This window comes from Myodes glareolus, chromosome X (genome assembly GCF_982192425.1).
Source record: "Myodes glareolus chromosome X, mMyoGla1.1, whole genome shotgun sequence".
In the NCBI taxonomy this organism is placed as follows: Eukaryota; Metazoa; Chordata; class Mammalia; order Rodentia; family Cricetidae; genus Myodes; species Myodes glareolus.
Genome location: NC_142053.1, coordinates 112,996,551 through 113,019,769, shown reverse-complemented (window position 1 = coordinate 113,019,769; position 23,219 = coordinate 112,996,551). Strand labels below are relative to the sequence as shown.

At 40.8% G+C, this 23,219-nt stretch overlaps 1 protein-coding gene across 2 annotated transcripts in view; it reads left to right on the top strand.

Annotated features, from left to right (window-relative positions):
- Pir (pirin) overlaps positions 1-23,219 on the top strand; it is a 91,709-nt gene that overhangs the window by 54,239 nt on the left and 14,251 nt on the right. Inside the window, exons 6-8 of one of the 2 annotated variants that reach the window (XM_048440626.3) lie at positions 3,531-3,615; positions 14,003-14,047; positions 23,055-23,137. In XM_048440626.3, the coding sequence (XP_048296583.3) occupies positions 3,531-3,615; positions 14,003-14,047; positions 23,055-23,137 (213 nt within the window). The remainder of the gene's footprint in view (positions 1-3,530; positions 3,616-14,002; positions 14,048-23,054; positions 23,138-23,219) is intronic. The other variant, XM_085684746.2, reaches the window with a different exon arrangement.

Here is a 23,219-nt window from a genome sequence, read left to right as displayed (position 1 = left end):
AGCACACACACACACACACACACACACACACACACCTCTGTGTAAGGATATATTTGTGCACATATACACACTCATGGAATTATAGAATTTAAAATACGCATTTAAGTTTGGGATTTAAGTTTGGGTGAGTGGGCAATTAGTTGTTCACAGTGTGTTATATTGATATTCTTCATCCAATTTTCAATACGAAAGAAGTTTAGAATGGAAATTGCATTTTAAACTTGCCAGAAGCACCTCTAGAATGAATACGAAATTTTCCTTTAGTCCATTCCTCACTGTAAAGTAATAGGATGTGTGCGGCTTTGCAAAGCCTCTCTGGCTTCTATTCGGAATTTTCAAATGAATCCATATAGTGAATACAAAACATTGTATGTGTGTGTGTGTGTGTGTGTGTGTGTGTGTGTGTTCATGTTTGCATGCATTTTGGAGAGGTAAATTGCTGTTTTCTTGTAGAATGGATTATGATGCCATGCTAGAGTCAGGAGTTTACTGAGTAATCTTGAGGGTGAGAACCCAGCGTGTTAGCCAATGGCTCTCCATAACTGCCGGCACCTCTAGCTGCCATGCCTCATCCCAGCCACATTCTCCCTTCTCTGCAACCCTGATCTCCAAAATCCGAGGGGGAAATTTAACAGTTACAGTATGGAGAAGGATATTCATTTTCTAGTGGTGAACTTTAAGCCCTGAATAGATGTAAACTCCAACCAAGTCTCCCCAGAAGGTTCTCTGATGAGTGAACCCAACCCAAAGAAGATCCACACTTTGCTAATGACCAGGACAAAGCAATACTAAACAACACTGCCTCCCAGCTCAAGATGCCCACATTCTGGGAGCATGCTAGTGAAAATTCAGCCAAGCATCTCTTTGTGATTAATCTCCTTGCTGTAGGCTGTGTTGGGCCACTGAATCTGCTGCTGAGGCAGGGTTGGGGAAAGTTACTTAAACTAGGAACTTTTGAAAGCGTTCATTCAGTACTGTCTAAGCAGCAGAGCCATCTGATACTATGCGAACTTCACCCTTGATCTCTTAAGAGGTAATTTTAGACATCTTTTTGGCTGAAAAGGCCTCTTTCCAGATGGTGCCTTACACACCTAATGACCCTCGTGTCCCTCGTGTGCTGCCCTTGTTTCATGAATACATCAAACTCTTCAGATTGGTTGTAAATCTTTAGCTTCAAGTTGCACTCGATGTCACGGGGCTTCCTGGTTGCATTTAGGTGTGTACAGGCGAATTTGTTCCTCCAGTCTTTGAAGCTGAATGAATATAGTTTGACCTTCCACACCATGTAAAACCAGAACATCTGAAAGCCTGAGGTTCCTATAGGAGACAGTCACAGGAGAGAGAGAAAAATCCTTTGTTCTCATGACTCATTAATTCTAACTTGATGCATAAACATATTCTTTGGCCACACCAAATTCATTTGTCCCGAAGACAGGCAGGTGGCTACATATAGGTAAAAATATTGATGAATCTCTTATGTGTAATGTCAATGACTGTATGGTTACACTTGGTATTTTCCATTGTGAAACATCTTTCTATTAAATGCCTGCTGTATGGCAGACATTGTGGACTGGTTCTGGAGATTCAGTGTGGGAAAAGCAGAAATGTTCGTATGCAGATTCCATAATTAGCCCTCAAAAATCACATCCTTATCAAAGGTACTAAAAATTTCTGGACTGTGGATTCTCCTTTATGTCTATTTACAAATGTATGTTTTTAATATGAGGGGTTTTGTGAGCATGATATATATATATATATATATATATATATATATATATATATATATCTGCAGAAAAGTGCACAAATCAAGAATACAGCTTGGAGAATTTTTACCAAGTAAACATTTCCATAAAATAAGCAGCCAGACCAAACAGCAAATGTTACAGTTCCCCTGGGATCTTGGTGTTTTTCTTCTTGTTTGAAGCTCCTTCTTATGATTCCAGTTAACCTTCTCAACTACTTTTCCTGACTTCTGACATCATATTCTAATTTTGCCTTGTTCGGAAATTTACAGATATGGAGCGTGCCTTCATTTGTTCGATTTTATGCTTATTTGATGCCTTTGAGTTGTTGCATATGTTTAGATTTATTTATTATTCTTACTATTAAATTGTATTATAATCCATTTATTTAATCTGTTCTTACATATTTGTGATCCTGATGTTGATATTTCCTGGTTGGGGCTATTAAGATTCCTGTATGCATCTTCTGGTGAACATTTCTACTGGGAATACACTTAGGAGTGGAATTGTTAGGTCAAAACTTGCTTGTGTATTCATCTGAGCTACGTGTCAACAAGTATTTTTTTTGAAGTGTTTGCACTAAATTGTAGTCCCGGCATCAATGTATGAAGCCTGCCAGTCACTACATGCTTTTGCCAAGCTCAGCATTATACATTCTTTCCCTTTCATATGTATTTTTAAGTAAAAAAAAATCCAATAGTAACTGGAGCTTTGGTTGAGCAATGAGACATCATAAAGTTTACAGCAAGTATTAATCTGTTAGACTTAAATCTGTGCCCACAGTTCAGGATGGCATCGTATTGAATTACCAGCTCTTCTGAGCTGTTAATGAAATGAAAATCACTGTTTATACTAGAAAACTTGAAGATGTTTCTTTTACTTTGGGGTTGAGCTTTCGTTAAACCGATAGTGGCCAACCAGCTCCCCCCCCCCACCCACTGCGAAAGGATCTAATGAGGAAAAGTAATATACAGATCCCTTGTTTGAATTTCAAAATGAAAATGGCTTTATCGAGTCTGGTTGGATAAACATGCAGTTGGGCATGAGATGACTTTCCATATCAACTGTAAGGCTAAAAATGACAAAATTGGAACAATTATAGGGTAATAAAAATCCTAATGCTGGGCCCTTGGAGCTGTAAGGAGATAAATGACATTGAAATTATCTAGCTGTTTTTATTGTAAAGCCAGGAGGAAGGATAAATATAAGGGCTCCAGGCCCAGGCCTACTACAGAAAGGCTCAGCTGAAGGAAGGTATCTTATCCTGGGGCCAAGGAAATGGCCTAGCAGATAAAGGTGTTCGCCATGCGCACCTGGCAACTTGAGTTTGGATCTCCAAAATCCATATAGAAGCCAGTCACAGTAGCACATGTCAGTCATCCAAGCATTCTTGTGCTAGCATGGGAGGTGGACACAAGGGAATGTTCTGGAAGCTTGAGGACCAGCTAGCCTGGAGTATCTAGAACCACAAAGAGAGAGAGAGGAGAGAGAGAGAGAGGGAGAGAGAGAGAGAGAGAGAGAGAGAGAGAGAGAGAGAGAGAGAGATCCTTTTTTAAGCAAGATGGAGGTGGAAGATGAGGCCCAGCACCTGACGTTGTCCTCTGACCTCTGCACGCATGCTGTGGTAAACACGTGCTCTCACACACAAACATGCACACACACATGCGCGCACACACACACAGAGACACACAGAGAGAAAGACAGAGAGAGAGACCATATCTACACAATAAATATTTTTAAAAGAAACTTATTCTTGGAAATCTGTTGATGTTTCCTTTTTCTTTTCAGTCTAAGGTTTACACACGCACACCTACCTTATATCTGGACTTCAAGTTGGACCAAGGAGCAAAGCATTCCCAGCCTATTCCTAAAGGTATGACGGGTTCTGGAATTTGGTAGCCATGTCAGAAAAAATCAAATCAAATCAAAGCCCAAGCAGCTGCTTTCTTGGGAATTCAAACTTTTGCATGGTCTTCTAGGAACTTTATGTTTAAATTAGCAAAGATGGCATCGGTGAGAAATCCAAAACCTTGACACTTTTTTTTGTCTGCTGTCTGACACACAACTAATTGGATAATCAAAACGACTTATTTATTTGCAGTTTCAGTGATATTGGCTGGCTATATTCAGACATACTAGGTACCAACTTATGCAGCTTGTATTTTATTATGAAGTTGCTTAAACCAAGGTTACCTCATCTCTCTTTTTTGTTACCATTTCTCTAGTTCAAATTCCATTACAACTCCAAGAACTGTCTAAATTCATTTTATTTAGATGCTTTATTACACCAAATATCTCTTGAAATGTGTGATTCATTGGCTGTGTCCCATGCATGTTTAGTTTATCATATTTGATGGTGTTGTTCCTCATGGTAAAATGATTTGACGTGGACGTCTGGGTTGTGTTTGGCTTCTGGCATAAGCCGTCTAAGTTAATGTTGACTTGGTTGTGTCATTAACAGACTAATTGGGTAGAAATGGAAGCACGTATTGCTACCATCCCACCTCTCATACCAAGAAAATGCCTGTGTCCCAAGGGAAACACAGTTAAGGGAGAGCCTGGATACATTCTTCCTGAACCCTACCAGGTTTTATCTGAATTCTTTCCCATAAATAGCATTAGAATCAATTTTTACCATCTCGTTCTTTCCTTTGGGCTAGGCACGTTTCTGTTGGATTGTGTTAATCTCGCAGAAAACAGATGTTTCATGCAGTGGTGATTTGGAAGACAGTTGATATCAGGAATTGGGCCTGACGATGCATCATTTACAAAGAATCCAATCTGTCGAGTTTTTGACAGTACTACATTTCTTTTGCATTGGCCACACATTTTCCCCATTAGATCTTGGCTAAAATAAGAATTAGTAGGGTTCATTTTTTGCATGGTGACTTTTAGCATCCCTTGCAAGGCAATCTGATTTTTCTTGCTGTAAATTGATGTGCCGACAATATTGTTATCATTCATCATGAAGGACATAAATTTGCATTTTTAGAAAAATATCAATCTTTTCCAAGAAACTTATACTTTCTGCTCTTCAGGACGTGTTTTTCTACTGACTGTTTATTTTTTCCATCTTTCTACATAGCATCTCTGCTTCTGGGTACTTTAAAGCATGGTTTGGAGGAGTGTTAATTATGAAAAACTGTTATGGTATGAAAATTTTTTATTTAGTGAAGCTTTTCCTTCTTTTATAGCTTTGCTTCATGGTGTAGATAAATCGATAGCAGAACTACCCTCAGACAATGGATAGTGTACCACTCTGGTAGGCAGAGTAATGTCCTCCCTCCCTCAGGATGTTCATGTCCTAACTCTCAGGACCTGAAACTGTGTTACATGGCAAAGGAGACTTTGCAGATATGTATGGTGGAGCTCGCTTATAATTCCAAATCCGAGCAAGTGTAGGCAGGTTAAAGGTCATCCTGGCTACACAGAAAATTTGAGGCCAGTCTAGGCTACATGAGACCCTGTCTCAAAATGACAATACAAAAGTGACATGTGTGTTAATGTAGACCTGTAATCATGGGAGTCAGGAGGTAGACACAGTAGCAGCAGGATTAGGAGTTCAAGGGCATCTCACCTACATAGTGAATGCAAGGCCAGCCGGAGCTACTCGAGACTGTCTTAAAAAAAAAAAAAAAAGCAGGGGGACTTTGCAAGTATGAGCAAATTAAGGTTCTTGAGATGGAGTATTCTCTGGTTTTAAGCTGTGTAGTGAAGGCTTGGTCCTCAGCCTATGTGGTTCCTGGAGGGGAAGGGGCAATCCCAGAAAGTTGTGCCTTGGGAAGGTTATGTCTTTGGGGATGTACCCCTGAAAAGGATACTGAGGTCCTGGATTCTCTTTTCTTTCTTTTTTTTCTTTCTCTCTCTCTCTCTTTCTTTCTTTCTTTCTTTCTTTCTTTCTTTCTTTCTTTCTTCCTTTCTTTCTTTCTTTTTTGGCTGCTATAAATCAAGAAGCTTCCTCTGCCAATCATGGTTGCCGTGCTGCCCTACCTCACTCCCTCATACAAGCCCAGCAGCCACATGGGCAACCGGTCACAGACCTCTACACCATGAGCCAAAGTCAGCTTTCCAGTTTTAAAGCTGATCACCTTAGGTACTGCTCCGGGAATGGAGCCCGCCTCGTGATGAGAGGGTAGTCTGGGAGGTCCAGGTGGGCACGCTGGATTTCAGCAGCAGCGTCTACGTAGATGAAAGAAGGCAAGTCCGAGTAAGAGGAGCGGTGACTAGAAGCAGAGTGAAGTCGGTCTGAGTCCTGCAGTGACAGCGGTAAATTAAGATAGCATTTGAAATGACGTCAGTAGAAATTGCTTTCTGTATTTGCCTTGGGATGAAGGAAAAAAAGAAAAGAGCCATCTCTTTCCCATTCAGTTTTAAAAGAGAATTTCAGTATTTTGTACTAAAAAAAATCACTTTAGGATGTCTTTAGGTAATTATTTTTAATATAGTCAATATGTTAGTATAAGTTTTACTGTTGTGAATTTTTTGCTATTAAAACTTTTCTTTTTAGTATTTTCTAATATGTTATTTTATTTCACAATGGAACACTCCATTGTCTTTCAAAAGGAACTAAGGTATGTGGCACAGAAGCAGTTAGCCACAACATTTTGCTTGTTTGATAGTATTTGATGATGATGATAGCATCCACAGTAAATTGTTGATGTAATAGTATCAGATATTTCCTACCCCAAGTCACAGTAACTCAGTTCATTTTTCATATTTTGGACATTGTAATTTTGAAAAACACTTAGTAGAAATACTAAACATTAATACCAGACTATATAGTCTATCTTTAGGCGAATCTTATTGGACAAGCTACCCATACGACTGTATAACAAACCAACCTGGAACTTAGTGTTTTAAGACAACTTAGTGCTTTAACACAACTATCCATGGTTGTGTCCTCAGACCCAGGCACTATTACAGTGCTATCAAAAAGATGTCAGCCAGCATCTTTGTCATCCTTAGCTGCACTGGGAAGGAGACACTTCCAAACTCACACTCATGTGATTGCTGGCAGGATTCTCTGACTGGCCTGTTTTCTGTTCCTTGCTACATCTGTCTCTTCCTAGGATGGTTCATATGGCTTCTGGCTTTATCAAAGTGTCCATGTGAGGGAACAAAAGAGAATGAACAATCCCAGAAGCAATGCCCTGTCAATCTTGCTGTACTGGCCAGAAGAAGTAAGACACCAGGTGCTGGTCACACTTGAAGAGCTGGGTTTGTCTTATTGTTATTAATACGACAACACTAGAAGGCAGGGAACATGGGATCATCATAGAGTTCACTGCCGTGCTGGTTTGTTTTAATTGTCAGCATGCTACAATCTGCAGTCACCTGGGAAGAGTGTCTCAATGATAAACTCTGTAGCTCAGACTGGTCTGTGGACATGTCTGTGAGGGATTGTCTTGATTGTTAATTGAAGTGAATTAAGTATTCTAATGCACTGTTACTAAGTAGAGAGCTTGGCAAAGTGCTTCGTTAGGAGTGCATTGGAATACTTGATCTCAGAGTTTCTTAAAGTTATGATACACATTTAAAAGTTATGGATATAAATCAATTAGTCCTCCAAGCACTGATAACGTGAATCTGAGGCAGTTGTAAACTTATCCAGCAAGAAATTTTATATTGTTTTACTTTGGGCAAGCTATATGTTCTTTTCATATTGATTTGTAGCAACTCTGTATGTTCTGAGTTCTATTCATCATCATTTGCATTAGAAATACCTTCTCCTTTCTACCTCTCATTTTTCTGTTCTATTTCTGTACTGGAATAAATAAAATTTTTCTTGGGTTTACAGATTGCTCCTTAGTGGTTAGTACACTCTGTGGCTTCTTTAATCATCACTGCCAAATCAAAGGTCATGAGAATGTTCTCTAGGCTACCAGGTGTTTTCTTGCTTGTCTTTTGTGTTGGTGTGTTTACTTTTCTGGAATTAGTTTTCTTTTTGAATATTTTCCTTTTCAATGGTGGAGTTGGAACCCAGAGACATGTGCCTGTTCTACTACTGAGCCACATCCCCAGCCTCTCATTTTAAAATTATCTTCAATTGGCAAGTAAATTAGTATTACTTCTTTCTGTGCAACGTGTTTTAAAGTATAGATACATTGTAGAATGACTAAAAGGAGATACCTAACACATTACTTACAGTTATTTTAACGATTTAAACAGATCAGTTTTTTAGGCAGAATCTTACAATGTATCTCTGACTATCCCAGGACTCACTATGTAGACCAGGGTGGCCTCAAACTCACAGAGATCCACCTGCCTCTGCCTCTCATGTGCTGGGATTAAAGATTGCACTACCATACCTAGCATAGAAATTTTTTGTTTTTATCTCATATATATGAGTGTTTTGACTGTATGTATGTATGTATGGGTACCTAGTACCTATAGACATCAGAAAAAAGCATTGGAGCCCCTGGAATTGGAGCCACTCTGTGGGTGCTGGGAACTGAACCTGGGTTTTCCATAAGAACAAAGGTACTCTTAGTCACCAAGCCATCTCATAGCCCTAAACAAAATATGTCTTTTGAGAATTTGCAGTTAGTGATTTTAGTATCATATTGTAAAAATAAATATCTTGAATTTGTACTATTGAACTGAAATTTTATGTCCTTTGATGAAACTTGTTTTAATGCATGGATGTAGAACTACATTTTTAAAATGTGGTAGTATGTGCCTTTAATGTCAGCATTCAAGAGGCAGAGGCAGGAAGAATCTTCGAGGAGTGTGGAGTCAGTCTAGGCTAGACAGGGAATTTGAAGCGAGCTTGAGCTACCTTTCTGTCTAAAACAGAAAGAAAGGGAGAAGGAGGAAGGTAAAAAAGGAAGGGAGGGAGAAAGGAATGGAGGTAAGAAGCTAGGAGGCTCACTCAAGGGCAAGGAATGTCACGAACATCTTCAGTTGTGGCAGCTCACCGACTCATTCTGTTGTAATGCTACTGCTCATAACTTACTATTCTAGAGCTCTCCCTGTGCTAATACCCACATCCTCCTAATCCCATAGGTCAGTGTGGTCATCCCAGTCTTTCAGATGAGGAAGCTGAGGTACAGAGAGATTATATAACCTTTTAAGATCCGTTAGGCAGTGATTGTTGAGGTGCGATTTCATAACCAGCCCAATGTTACTGTGATTTTTCACCTGCTACCTTGTTCCATACTCAACCAGTGAGTGGGTCTTTGGTGCCTTCTCTTCCTCTTGCTCTTTAATTTTAGTTATAAGATAGCCATTAATTATCCATCACTGTATTTATGTCTTGTAGTGAGCTGTCAGCTGCTGTGAGATCCGAAAATCTACCTTTTTATTTATTTGTTTGTTTGTTTGTTTGTTTTGGTTTTTGAGACAGGGTTTTTTCATGTATCCATGACTGTCCTAGAACTCACTATGTAAACCAGGCTGGACTTGAACTCACAGAGATCCTCCTACCTCTGCCTCCTGAGTGCTGGAATTAAAGGCATGTGCTGCTGCCATCTGGCCAGAAAATACATTTTAATGTCAGCTATTCTAAACTACAATATTCAGGGGAATACTCAGTCCTATGTGCCATGGGGTTCTTGTTGCTTCTGTAGGTTTTTTGTTTTGTTTTGTCTCAGACAGTTTTTATACCTGTATATAATGTTTGGGAGGCAGTCCTTATATGCAGAATTCTTGGTTATGTTTTGGGTAACAGTGACCCTGACACCCTTGGTTTCGTGTATTTTGTAATCTAAGAGTAGAGCATTTGGATTGCTGTTTTAGGGCACATGGGTTCGTCTTAGCCTAGGTCACAGCCCCATTAGAAGTGCTGACCTACATAGATGTTGAGGAAAGTAGAAAGAGATGGAAAAGAAAGTGAGCTAAAATTTGTTTAAAATACCTCCTAAGTGCTAGATGTTCATTGTGTGTGTGTATGTGTGTGTGTGTGTGTGAGAGAGAGAGAGAGAGAGAGAGAGAGAGAGAGAGAGATGGCCTACATGACGGCAGAAGAACAATGAAGCATGTGGGGTAGCGTGCTGGCTTTGGGAGAATATATAGTAATTCTCTGTAGTATCTTTAGAATTTTCCTTGAGTCTGAAATTCTTTTAAAGCATAAATTGAGAAAGAGTTTATTCTGAAGGTCCACAGTGAGGGAGTAGCCTGAGGAAGTTGAATGTGGACGCTTCCAATACAGGCACTTGGGATCACAGCTGCTTTGGGGTCTGGCAAATGGTGTAAGCCTAAATTTGGGGATGGGTGTATTCTCTTCTTAGCCCCATTGCCGTCTCTCCTTTCTTCTGCTTACCTGACTTCTGTTAGAAATTTGGTGTGTCTGCAGGCCTTGTTTTTCTACTTCTTCCACCACATACATGCATAAGAGTAGCTGTAAATTCACTGGAATTATGAACTCTTAATGAAGACAGAAGAAAAATGGTCCGGCTTAAGCCAAGGAATGTAGGCTGAGGAAATCTCTCACTAGGGATATTTTTAAGGATCAGGAACCTCCCTGCCATGGAAAATGATTTACATATTTAAAAGCCACGTTTGTACATTTGTTTTGTGTTTGGCTGAAGGACTTGTATGTGTGGCTGACTTAACTGTCCTAAGGGACTAGACGAAAAAAACATGAGCTTCCTCTCAACAGATTTTATTTGTTATTTCCCGAGGGAAAGGGAAGATCTTCGCAGCTGCAAAGAGACAGTAGGGTAGCCACCATGTTTGTGGACACAAGGAAAATGTAGGCTGTGTGACCTCCGAGAGAATGACAAACACCGGAGGGTGGCATCAGTTCCTAGTGCAGAACATGAAAGTCACAGGAGTGTTGAAGGAAGGAAGAAGGGCCTGAAAACCACACAGGGGAGAGCCCTTAGCTAATGCAATCCTGCTTTTAGCAAGGAGGAATTTGAACAAAATATGTTTTTTCTTAAATGTATCGATTGCATTCATTTGACACTTATTTTCTTTTTGGCAGTCCCGAGAAACAGTGCTCCCTAGAAATGAAGCAGAGCTAAATAGCATGAGTAGGTGGATCTTTCTACAAAGAAGATGGGAGGGGAATTGCTCCATCGCTCCTGTTCCACTAGCTCTAATGCTCTGTTTTCCACCCAGCTACGCGAACTGTGTTATATGCACTGAGCTGTGTTACACTGTGTGTCCTAATAGACTACCTTAACGAGGAGTGAAGACAGGCAAATGCATGTAGAACACTCACTTGGTGGCTCCTCAAAGCATACACTTTGTCCTTCTGGGTTTTGTCAAGGAAGGACTTTTGAAGGAAAGGACGCAGAGCCACCTGATAAGTGCGGACTAGGTGTCTGTTTGGAGAGTGACACAGGAAGTGAAGGAGAAATGAGACGGGGATCACTTAAAAGATCCAAAGTAGAGACCTTCGCTGAGCAGCTGAGAGTGATGAGGCTTTGGCAGTTCTAGAAATAATCACCTTTTAACTGCCTTGGACGTGTGAGGGGAGGGTTAATTACATGAACAAAATCACATTCAAGACTATGGACTGCTCTGCAGTCTTTCCTATGTAGGAGTTACTGCTCAGTGTTTTGACATGGAAAGACATTTAAAAGACAACACTGAGTTTCTTCTACTTCTGAAGCTAATAATATGTAGTACATAAAAGGAAAAAGTCCCCAAAGTGCAAATGCCAAATTGCTCACCATTTATGATGGGGTATTTCTGAAAATTAAAGAAAAATTTGCAGTTCAGCTGGCCCATGCTTTGGTATTCTTAAAATAACATGTTAATTAATTTTTTTCTCAAGATAAAAGAAATAAAGCCATCTGCACTTAGAACAAGAAATGTTAACCATTTTCAGACCAAACATTTTCTTATGCTAAGAGGAAAGGGATTTGGTTGTAGAGTAGAATTCTAAATTAGACTAAACAGGAATAGGAAAGCTGCTCATCCATTAGAGAGAAACAGGGGTCCTTGCAGAGCCCCGCTGTGCAAACAAGAATGGAGCTATATATTCTCAGCACGTGTTTTCAACATCTACAAGGGATCATCCGCCTTCATGTTGTTCCACTTGGATACCAGTGGCTGGAACTTCTTGATGTTTGTATCTGCACCCACAATGTGTACCAGTGATAGAGCTTCAATAAATTGTGAGAGACTGAATGGGGGAGGAGACAAGACAGCATTACTCTCAGATGGCTTAGATTCTTCCTCTTAAAATCCCAGGAAAAAGCCAGAAATAGTGGCGTGCATTTGAGATGCTAGCGCTGGGGAGGCAGAGGTACACAGAGCCCTGGGACTTGCTGACTAGCCCCCCACGTTTTATCTGTGAGACTCAGGTCCCAGCGAGAGACCCAGTCTCAACAAAGTGGATGACTCCTGAGGAATGACACCTAAGGTTGACCTCTGGCCTCTATGTGTATGTGCATGCATATGCAGCATCTCAGGTGCACACATCTACATATGCACAGCACGCATGTGCACACAAGAAAATAAAAAAAAAACACCATAAAACTGTGGAATAGGAGAAGGAAAAGGTCTCTTCTTGCCTGACTAAGTATGTTTATTTGGCCATCATTTAAATTTTCTGAATGACTCAATTCATACTGGTTTGCCTGTTCCTTTTCCTCTTGTGCCACTATTGTATTTTCAGTCCATTCGCCACCATAACCACACCTTTATCTGCCTTCCCCGTTCTTTCTTTCACTTTACTTTGTCATCAAATTGCCAACTCCCAATGAAACTCCAGTCTAATGGCCACCATCTGTCGATGAATGCCATTTCTTGATCTTTCCACTGAATGAATACGGAGTGATATTTTTATCTACTCTGAGTTTGCCATTCCCAGGTTCATTTCTCTCAGTGGGAACGCAGCATCTCTTCTGAGTCATGGGTACAATGCATAAGTAGCTATGGAAACCAGTTGCTTCTCTGGGAATGTGAAGGATGGGCTGTTACTGATTCTGAGCTGTTAGCGCCACAGATCCCAGGAATCTGTTTCTTTGAGAACTTGTGTGGACATATGCAGGGAGCTTACAGGCCATCTGAAACCTGTTCATCACTAAAGATTTTAGGTCCCCCTTTGTAGGGAGCAAGTGAAGTCTTGAGTGCCTGCTTGTTGTCGACAGGAGCACAGCCATGTCAAGGACTCCAGTGCCTCAGCATGGGAGTGCCAGAACCTTCGTTGGGCGAGGCTCAGAAGGATGGCATAGCTTTTCTCTGGTTACAAGTGCAAATGTTCAGAGTTTGTGTAGAAAATGTCCAGCATAGCTTCCATCTCCCACTGGCTTGTTTTCAACCTGATGGCTGCTCCTCCTGAGAAGAGCTAATCCTGCCTCTTTGTTCAGCTATATGTCATAAGCCCTGGCTCCTTGTTCAGCTGTATACAATAACAATGCTTCTGTTCAGCTGTATGCAATAACAATGCTTCCCTGTTCAACTGTATATAACACACTATGATTATATATAGACACACACACAACTGTATAGAGTCAAGCCCACCCAATCCCAGATTACCCCCTACGTGTGTGTGTGTGTGTGTGTGTGTGTGTGTGTTTGTGCCTTTTCTTCATTCTGTCAATGCCCCAGTTAGGTCAAGCTCTAGAGCCCTACAGGATGCGGCACCTGTTATTGATAGATAGAAAAAGAATGTGTTCACCGCAAACCAGCACTCAACCAAATATAAAAACATTTCTTCATATCATTATTCACACTTCAGCCTACTTGGGAGTATTGCAGATTGAACATGAATGAAGACTGGAGTGCTAAAACTTATAGCATGGTGATAGAACTGTAAGAAATAATTTGTGGGCTGGTGGATGGCTCAGAGGTTCAGAGTGCGTACTGCTCTATCGGAGGACTGTAGTTCGAATTCCAGCATCCAGCTCACAAATGTGAGTAACTCTAACTCCAGGGGATCTGTTGTTCCCCCACTGACTTCTGTGGCTACCTAGCTCATAGACACAAATGAAAGTAAAAGAATTTACTATTACTTTTGGCAATTAGATATATTGCTAAAGTGAACTGGAGAGTGCCTACTTTGGGTGGCCCTTAAATAGCAAGTCCTCTAAGTCTGTTATGTATAGAAGTATGTTTGTGTATGCTTGTGTGCATGTGTGTGTGTGAGGAGAAAATATGCAAATATGTAATAGGTATAAAAAATAGCTCACAGAACTAAAGCCTTAAAACATGTATGTAAAAGAAAAGAATTTCACCCTCAACTTTTCTTTTTTACTATTATACATGGTTATATCATACATGTAATATCAAAATGCATATGCCATAAATATATATAAATTGATATTACATGTGCTGATATTGTAATGTCTCTGGTCCTTTTCCAGGGTGGACAAGCTTCATTTATACCATCTCGGGAGATGTATATATTGGTGAGTAAAGGGTATGCCACTTGGGATTCAATTGCAGTTTAATTCAAACGACTGAACGGGTAAACTACTGAGACTGTTGTGTGTAATTGAATACTATGCCTCCTTCCTTCCCCTACAAATCTGGAGCAGCATATCTGAAAGCCTTGCAGCTTCCAGAATGTTCAGTGACAGAGAGTGACGTGAACAAAGGGCCCAAGCAGAAGGCACAGGCGTGGTTATGCTTGTTAAAAGTGAGGGGTTAGAAGTTTCTATGCCCATAAGGGGTTTGAGCTCCAGTGGTCCCCAGTGAGAGGAGCAGTCTGCTTACCGCCCTGGAGGTAGAAGAATACAAGTTAGATATTTGGGGTATCTCACCATTTCTTTTCCTTCTAAGGGTTGTGTGTTGTTGCTTGTTGAGAAATGCATCTTTGAGAACAAACCAACTCTCATTTTATACACAAATAGTGGGATATTCAAAAGACGTTCTTTAGACCAAGGTTTCCCATCTATCCACCCGAGACAAGAATCGAGCTATGTTGATGTGAAAGAAAGTGGCCCCCATAGACTGTCATTGGAATTCTTAGTTCCCAGTTAGTAGCGCTCTTTCGGGATGTTTAGGAGATGTGGCCTTGTTGAGGATGTGTGTCACTGGAAATATAGTCTTTGAGAGTTTAAAGATTCTTGCCATCGCTAGTTCTTACTTTTTGCTTCCTGTTCACTGTTCAAGTTACAAGCTCTCAGCTTCCAGCTCCAGCCACCTTACTTTGCCAGCTTCCATATTTTCCTACCAGGACAGAGTCTTATCCCTAAGGAACCATAAGCCAAATAAACGCTTCTGTCTGTAAGTTTCCTTTGTCATTTTTTTTTAAATCCCAACAATACAAAAGTAACTAATACACAAGTGTTTGTCAACCACAGCCTCCGTGTCCTACGGTACACTCTGTTCAGTTACAATGTAGAGTTCAAGCCAGCTTCTGTCTTGAAGCCTAGCCCACACAGTAAGTAGCAGAAGAGGAAGAATTCAGATGATAGGAGAAGGTCACACAGAGCAGGACTCCTGCTTGTGTCCACCCCAGCCATTCCCATCTTCCTGGAGGCAGGAAACAGCTCTTTGTGGGCATGAGAGCAAATGGCTGGGTGCCAGCTGTGCTGTGAATGTCCCACCTAAAACCCACCGGGCCTGCTTCATCAGTACTCTGCTGACCAACTTCCAACCGCCGTAGCTATGCCATGTCTTCTAAAACTGGGCAAGACTGCTCTGCCCCGGTCAGGAGGGACAACAGCTCTGGAGAATTAACATCCTGGAATTAGCTGACCCCTCAGGTAGGCTGTCTCAGAGCCCATGCCCAAGTTTCCCACTGCACTTACGTTTCAAGTCTTTCACAGTGCCTGCCCTTCCTTGCTGTGATGGTTTGAATGAGAACGGCCCCCATAGGCTCCTATGTTTGAATACTTGGTCCCCAGTTGGTGGAGCTGTTCAGGAAGGATTTAGGAGTCATGGTTTTTGTTGGAGGAGGTGTGTCACTGGGTGGGGGAGGGGAGCTTAGCTTTGAGGTTTCAAAAGACTGCCATTCCCAGGGTACCCTCTCTACATTTTGCTTGTGGATCATGATGTGAACTTTCAGCTGTCCTTACCACCATGCCGTTGTTCCTCCATCATGGACTTTAGCCCTCTGAAACCATGCGCCTAGCCAAACAACTTCTTTTATAAGTTGCCTTATTCATAATGTTTTTATCCCGGCAATAGAGAGGCAATTACTACACTTCCTTTCTTGAATAACTCTGCTCACATCTGAACTGCTGTTCCCTGACACACCATCTCCTGAATCAGCTCCGTACACAAGAATATTCCTTTGATCTGTGCTTCAGGACGAAGCTAGAGTAAGAGAACCGGTCATTGGCTTCCCCCTTTCCATCTTCGTCCACAATGATGAGTGACAGGGATGTGGGTGTGGCCGAGATCCCCCATTTCTGAGACCTGCTCTCTACCACACTCCTGTGGGGGATGCCAGCAGAGGACGTCCTCCTTGGCCAACACATTCTCAATTTGTAGTGGACATCCTCGCTGGGCAATATATTCTCAGTTAACCAACAGATGGCTTGCTAATGCCTTCTGCGTGGGGTGTGGTGCCATACCCAGGGTGATCTATTTAAACCATTCTTTATATCCTCCAAAAGCACGTTGTTCAATCACTTGACGCTTCTAGAAATAACAGTAATTAGAATTTACTCTTAATGTGGCATAATTGGGCCTGGTGCCTCCTTCACTGAATAGCATTTTAATTACAAGTTCCAAACAAAATTCACTTCTTTTATCATTCAAGAGAATAAAAATTCAAGTTGTAAAAAATAAAGCAAAGCAAATAAACAATAACTCTCCAGTAGTAATGCATTGAGCTCCTGTGTGCACAGTGTTAACCATCTGGGAAGAACAAGGCACCATTATTTTTTTTGATAGTCTGAGAATCATATAGTACTTTATAAAAATAGAAAAAATATGTTTTGGAGGTCTCACCTTGACATAATTTTTACATAAAAAATAATTTTCACAAATGGAATATAATAAAAAAGGGCATGAATTTTAAGTGTTAAGGAGTCTTGAAATGTTTATGTAGAATAAAAAAAGTAATGGAGATCAAACTTTATGGAAAGGGCCAGAGAGGAAATATTTTTATCGCTGGGACTACAATACCCTGCCCATGTAGTATGAAAACAGCCATAAATAAGTGAGCTTTATGGTTTTTTTCATGTATCCTGAACTATTATTTTTAACTCTTTGCAATTGTTTTTTTCCTCCTTAAAGTGAAGACCTTTCTTAGGGTCTTGACTCTGCCAAAGCTCGCAAATGATTTTTGTCTTAAATGTCATTAAAAGGGGGCGAGGTGGGGGGGTGAGTGGTAGATAGATTGGCAAGGGATCTACTAAGCCTCTTTTAACCAGTAATTACAACCCCTTTTAACCAGACAGACCTTTAGCCTCAGGAGTCAATAAATGAAGAGTTCAGAAATTCCAGGCTAAGAGGGACCTACACTTCTACTTGTTTTTCTCGATATGAGGTTGAATTGTCCTGAGTCATTTCTTCTCACTGTCTTATTCCCTGCTACGCCCCCCCATACACCCCTGACCATGGGCCACATGTACAAAACATCTGGCAGAAGATAGAATTATGGTTTCGAGCCTCTGAGTGAAGCTGCCTATGTCCAAAGTAAACTGGACCATGGACTGAATCCAGCTCCCCAAACTGGCCTCCTAGGACTCTGCTTCAACCAATGAGCAACAGGCCAAATGACATCATTTGAATCTGATCTTCTTGCTTTGCTCATATCTACTCCTTCATGAGGTTGCTAATGTGAAAAACAAAAGAGCAACAACACATCACCAGAGAAAAAGAAATGACTAAACAGAAATAGCTGTTAAAAATGTTCTCACTTAAAGAGCTTAAAGCAAGAATCCAGCTAATGCTTCTCAATGTTAATACCTCATTATCTTGCTTATAAACACGAATGGCACCCCTCAACTCCAGATGGCGGGCACTGGTAGTGAGTCATACACACTCTTTTACACAGCGTCAAACATCACTGTTCAGTTAATGGAACATCAACATGTGTAGGTAGTATGTTGGGTTAGAAGACCACAATTTGGATGGCAAAAGTAGTCCTGGAAGACTGTGTAGCAAGGAGCTGCAGGCAGGCCTACTTTTCGTCTCGCCCAGCTCCCACACGGCTAGCTTAGCCCCGAATATAACAACACACAAATTGTATTCATTTAAACACTGCCTGGCCCATTATCTCTAGAGAGTTAGTTACTGGTTAACTCTCACATCTTGATTAACCCATTTCTAATAATCTGTGTAGCACCACGAGGTGGTGGCTTACCGGAAAAGATTCAGCATGTCTGACCTGGTGGCTGTCTCCATGGCGTCTGCCTCATTGCCCTCTTCCCAGCATTCTGTTCTGTTTACTCCACCTACCTAAATTTCTGTCCTATCAAATGGCCAAGGCAGTCTCTTTATTAACCAATGAAAATAACACATAGACAGAAGGCCCACCCACATCAAGACTGTATAAAGTAAAAATAGAAGAATGCTATTAATGTGAGAGCAAAATGAGGGGTGGGAAGAGAAGGGTTAGCGTAGTGAGGTATAAGGGAAATATATCCAAAGTACATTATGTATTTGCTTGGAATGGTTTTGTGTAACCCAATATGATACCATTTTTTAAAATGTGTATGTTGCATTGTTTGGCATTTGTTAGTGTGGATATGAGCACGTGTGTATAGGTTTACACAGAGTTCAACATCAAATTGCTTCCTCAATTACCTCCCCCCACCCCCCCATGCCACAGAGCCTCTCATTGAACTTGAACCTCCCAGTTTCAGCTACCCTGGCAGTCAGTGAGCTCCTGAGATTCTCAGCCTCTGACTTTCTCTCCTTCATCACCATCCTCAGTGATTAGTGATGTGGATGAGGCTGGGCATCCCAAGGCATAGGCCAAGTATTCCCATTTCGAATCCTCAGAACCCACACGAAAAGCTGCACATGAGTAGACAGTGTTAGGAGGAGTAGCAGAAAGGATCAATGGGGCTTTGTTGGTCATCAGCCTACCTTCAGATCCAGTGAGAGACCCTGTCTCAAAATCTAAGGTGGAGAGCAATTGAGGAAGATACCCAATGTCAACCTCTAGCCAGACTAACACACACTCACCTGCATAAACCTATATAAACACACAAACACACTCTAAAGAAATAATTAAAATGAAGGACAATGCTTTAATCTAGCTACCAGACACTTTAACTGTAGTTATCAAAGCTTGTAAATGACTGTACATTTGCATTTTAAAATAAGGTCAGGCGGCACCATTGTTTTTCAGTGAGTAGTCTGTTGTGTCAGATAAGAGCTTCCAGTATTCATATACATGTGATGATGTCACAGTCTGTGATGGAAGTTACCAGAATGTGTAAGACAGAGTGTGAGACACTAGTTCTTATAAAGATCTATTATAGGGAAAATGAAAAGAGGAAGCTCACACTCTGGAGTTGGACCCTAACATTTAAAAAATTAAAAATATTTTGCCCTTTTATGATTGTTTAGGCAAAAAAAGACCTACCCTACAATTACATTTTTGGTTAAATTTCCCTTAACTGCATTATTCGATTTAACATTCTTGGCAAAGATTACCAATGGAAAGTATTTTATTATCTGATCTGGCTCATTTTATAACTACAAGTAGTCAGAAACAATAGGATATACTTTGGAGGGACTTAATTTAGGTTCAGAAGATAATCAGATGGGTGCAATATCACCGAAATGATCTGGAAAGGAAGATTCAGTCCTTCTGATTTCTGAGGCACCGTTTTTGAAGACTTCGAGTAGGAGGCTAGAAACTCACGGTAGACTGAAAATTCTCAGCCTGGAAATGACTCTGGTATCATTACCCAAGCATTCCTTGGGGTAGAACATTTCAAATGGCCCCTTCTGGATAGACCCTGTGATTTCACTTATGCATCAGTAAGGAGCATGGGGGAACATTGGCATCTACCATCTTGTCAAGATTAGAGGCCTTTGGACATACTTAACTCCGTTTCTAAATTAAAGTTTCCTCACAGGCCAATCAACGCTGCTGTCAAGCACACCACCCTGCTACGGGGTGCAGAGAAATACCAATTCAGCAGTACTTTTGAGTCTGTCTCTTGTCAGCTCACTCTATTAAAGCAGTATCACAAACATATTGCATGACAAAATCAGGGTCCAGGAGTGGACCACGTGGCTTCTGGGTGTTACATATGAATTAGTTGAAGATAGAAAAATGGTGCGTTGTCTGCAGAGGATATCAGTAAAGCACACCTAATAAAATGCCGTTCCCTGTCACAGTTTGAAATATTAGCCAGCTCTAAATGACATTCCTCTTGGACTCCCAGACTTCTCTTGCCAAATCTCTGTGTAAGTGGAAAGTCGATGGAGTTCTCTTATTCACTCCAGGACATTTGCTGACATACATCTTTGATAAATGAATGCTATGTTGGGGTGGCTCTTGCTAACATGCAGGGGCTGATTGTGCCTGGGCTCATGTTGAATATTTGACATTGGCAAAGGTAGAAGTATTTTCACCAGCGAAGCTGTTAGACACCGAAATTGGATTTGTTCTCCATCCCCATTGTCCCCCAAAGCCAGTGATTAAACACATTTGAATTTTTTTCTGCTGTGGATTTTTTTTAACATTTGCTAAGCACCCCTCAGACAATGTTTTTAAACTCAATGACATTATTAAAGTGTTAAAGAACCAGTTTATGAAGCAATTACATCTATGATTCTCTCCTGGCATTGGCAATGGTGTGATTTAGTAGCAGGTCTGCTCTTAATTGTATTAGCAACTCATATAAACTATATTTTGAGATATATACCACACTGTAACATGGTTTTATAAATATTTAAATATTTATAATATGAATTTATAATATAAAATTAAATATAAAGTTTTATAAATATCTGCGATTTCTCTTGGAGATGGAGCTATCAATAGAGCAAGTACTGCTGTTGTTTGTTGCTTACTTTTATGACAGAAGAAAAGCCATATTTCAGTTAGCTGGTGGAGAAAATGCATATGTAATTTGTCTCCCATCCGAGGCCACACTCATTTCTAGCTGCGGACTTCTGTGAAACACTTTACTCTAGGATAAGAACTCCTGTTTTTTAAAAAAAAGTACTCTTGGTCTGTCAGAATCCTATTTTATGTTTATCAGCAGCACTGTAAGCCATATGCCCCCTGTAGACTATATCCCCTATCTGCAAAATATAGACTGAAAGATGAATTCTCTAGAAAACATAGCTGTTTGAATGCTAACTAATATGCTCCGCATTTGCAAACTGTGATTGTTTCTATAATAATTTGGCATTATTGTTTTATTAGATAATCACTTCCTTAGTGATTTTTAAGTTTTAGCTTGAAGTCCTTGTTTCTTCTCCCCTTTCCTGTGGGAGATGTACACACGTAGTGCGTGTGCCTGTGCATATGTGGGGGCCAGAAGAGGACCTGTCCTCACAGTCTCCACCCTATTCCCTTGAGATAGGGCCATTTACTGAACCAGCTAAGCTGGTGGCCAACAAGCCCCAGTGATCCTCCTGTCCGCTCCCCACAGCGTTAAGATTACAAGCATATACAGCCTTGCCTGACTTTTTATATGAGTGGTAGGGGTTTGAACTCAAGTCCTCATACTTGTGCAGGCACTGCTCTTACATACTGAACCATCTGGGCCATCTCCCTAGCCCCTTCAATGCTGGATCTGGGATCTTCCTTCTGTTATCTGTTCACATGTCTGTGTCTGTTGTTTTTATACTGATCTGGAAGACACAGCCTAAATCTTACCCTTCTCTACAGCTTCCTGTGGCTATTCTAGCCCATTCCGACTTCTCCATCATCCAGAGCCCTCTTGCAGAACTGCAATTGCGCTCCTCAGTCACCACATGCTTGTTCTCCTATGGAGGAGCATGTCAAACTGAGCTTTCTCAACTCCCCCGCCCTCCTTCCGTCTCTTTTCACTCTGTTCACATTGTAATCCGTTTTCACTTTAGTCCATTACAGAGAACTCATGACAGGGTTTCCTAAGTTCAAATTTGCCCTCCATTTCCTTTCATGCTATCCTTCCAAAATTATTTCTGTGAGACACAGTTCTGGTCCTCTCTCTCTCTCTCTCTCTCTCTCTCTCTCTCTCTCTCTCTCGTGTGTGTGTGTGTGTGTGTGTGTGTGTGTGTGTGTGTGTGTGAAAGAGAGAGAGAGAATCCACTCACTCTGTATGGATAAGAATGACTTTAAAAGGTTTACTTGATACACTTTCATCCTCCTTTCCAATAGACTGTTAAAGTCTTGCTAGGTTCACAGTTTCCCCAGAAATTTGCATCCCTTACCTGTGCCACTCTGTCCTCTTGACTGCTATACCCTCTTCCAAGCTCTGTTCCAGTCTCATGTTCTTGCAGAACAAATGCTTGGGGTGCTTCAACCTGAATGAGCCCCCCAAGTCTGCTGTTTTCTCTGTCATCTTTTTTGTTACCTCTCAATGTTAACTAGCTTCATTTCATCTACAAGCCTTAGGATGGAAGGGAGGAAAAGTTATCTTTCCTGAAGATGCCCACCCCCAGAGTGTTTAAAAAACACCCACAGAGTGTTTAGAAGAAACCCATGCTCCAGAGAGTTTGGAAGACACCCACAGAAGGATTTAGAAGGCACCCCCTCCAGGGGGTTTAGAAGGTAGCCTCCTCCAGAGGGTTTGGACGGCCGCCACTACAGAAGGTTTAGAATCAGACCTTGTTCATTATTCAAGAAGTTGGCTATCTGACTCATTTAGCTTTCAGTTGAATTCTTCCCTGATAATTGTGTGTGCTTATGTTTGGTTGATTCCAAGAACATTTTGAATTATTTAGATGCAAGGAATCTATTTTTCACATCTTTGCATTTTCTCTCGTTCTTGAAAGTGGAAAATGCCCAGTAAATTCATGTTGAAATGAATTATTGATGACATTTGATCATTTTTCTAGGTCTGCTGGCTTCTTATGAGGTTTTTATTTTACACAAGAGAACACTTTTATGAACATGCAATTCCAAGAGCCCTTGGAATTTAAAAGTCAATGAAAGCCGAGCAGTAAGTAATGGTGCACACCTTTTATCCCAGCACTCGGGAGGCAGAGGCAGGTGGATCTCTGTAAGTTTAAGGCCAGCCTGGGATACACAGTGAAACCCTGTCTCAAAAAGAAAAAAACAAAACAAAACTAAATTTAATAAAACATTTGGTCATGGCATTAAGAGTATAAATGGAAACATGATACAGGATTCACTTTCCTGCTGTTTTCTAAATTGAAAACGAATCAATTTTAGTCTTTAATAATAGCAAATGTAAACAATCCAATCAAGGAGATTTCCTAAGTCTGTTATTTCTGAAACCAAAACTAATATTCTGGTGCTAAGTAGTTGGTCAAAAGTTTGGCCATTGGCTCAATACACTGTTATAATTGCTAAAGTTACTGGTCATTTTGTTGTAGGGCCTGATGATGCACAGCGAAAGATAGAACCCCATCACACAGCAGTACTTGGAGAAGGTGACATTGTCCAGGTGGAAAACAAGGTATTTTAAACTTTTCATTCTCTTTTATGTCTTTCTTCGTGTGTGTATGTGTGTGTGATGGGTATAGGTGATCGTGCCCAAG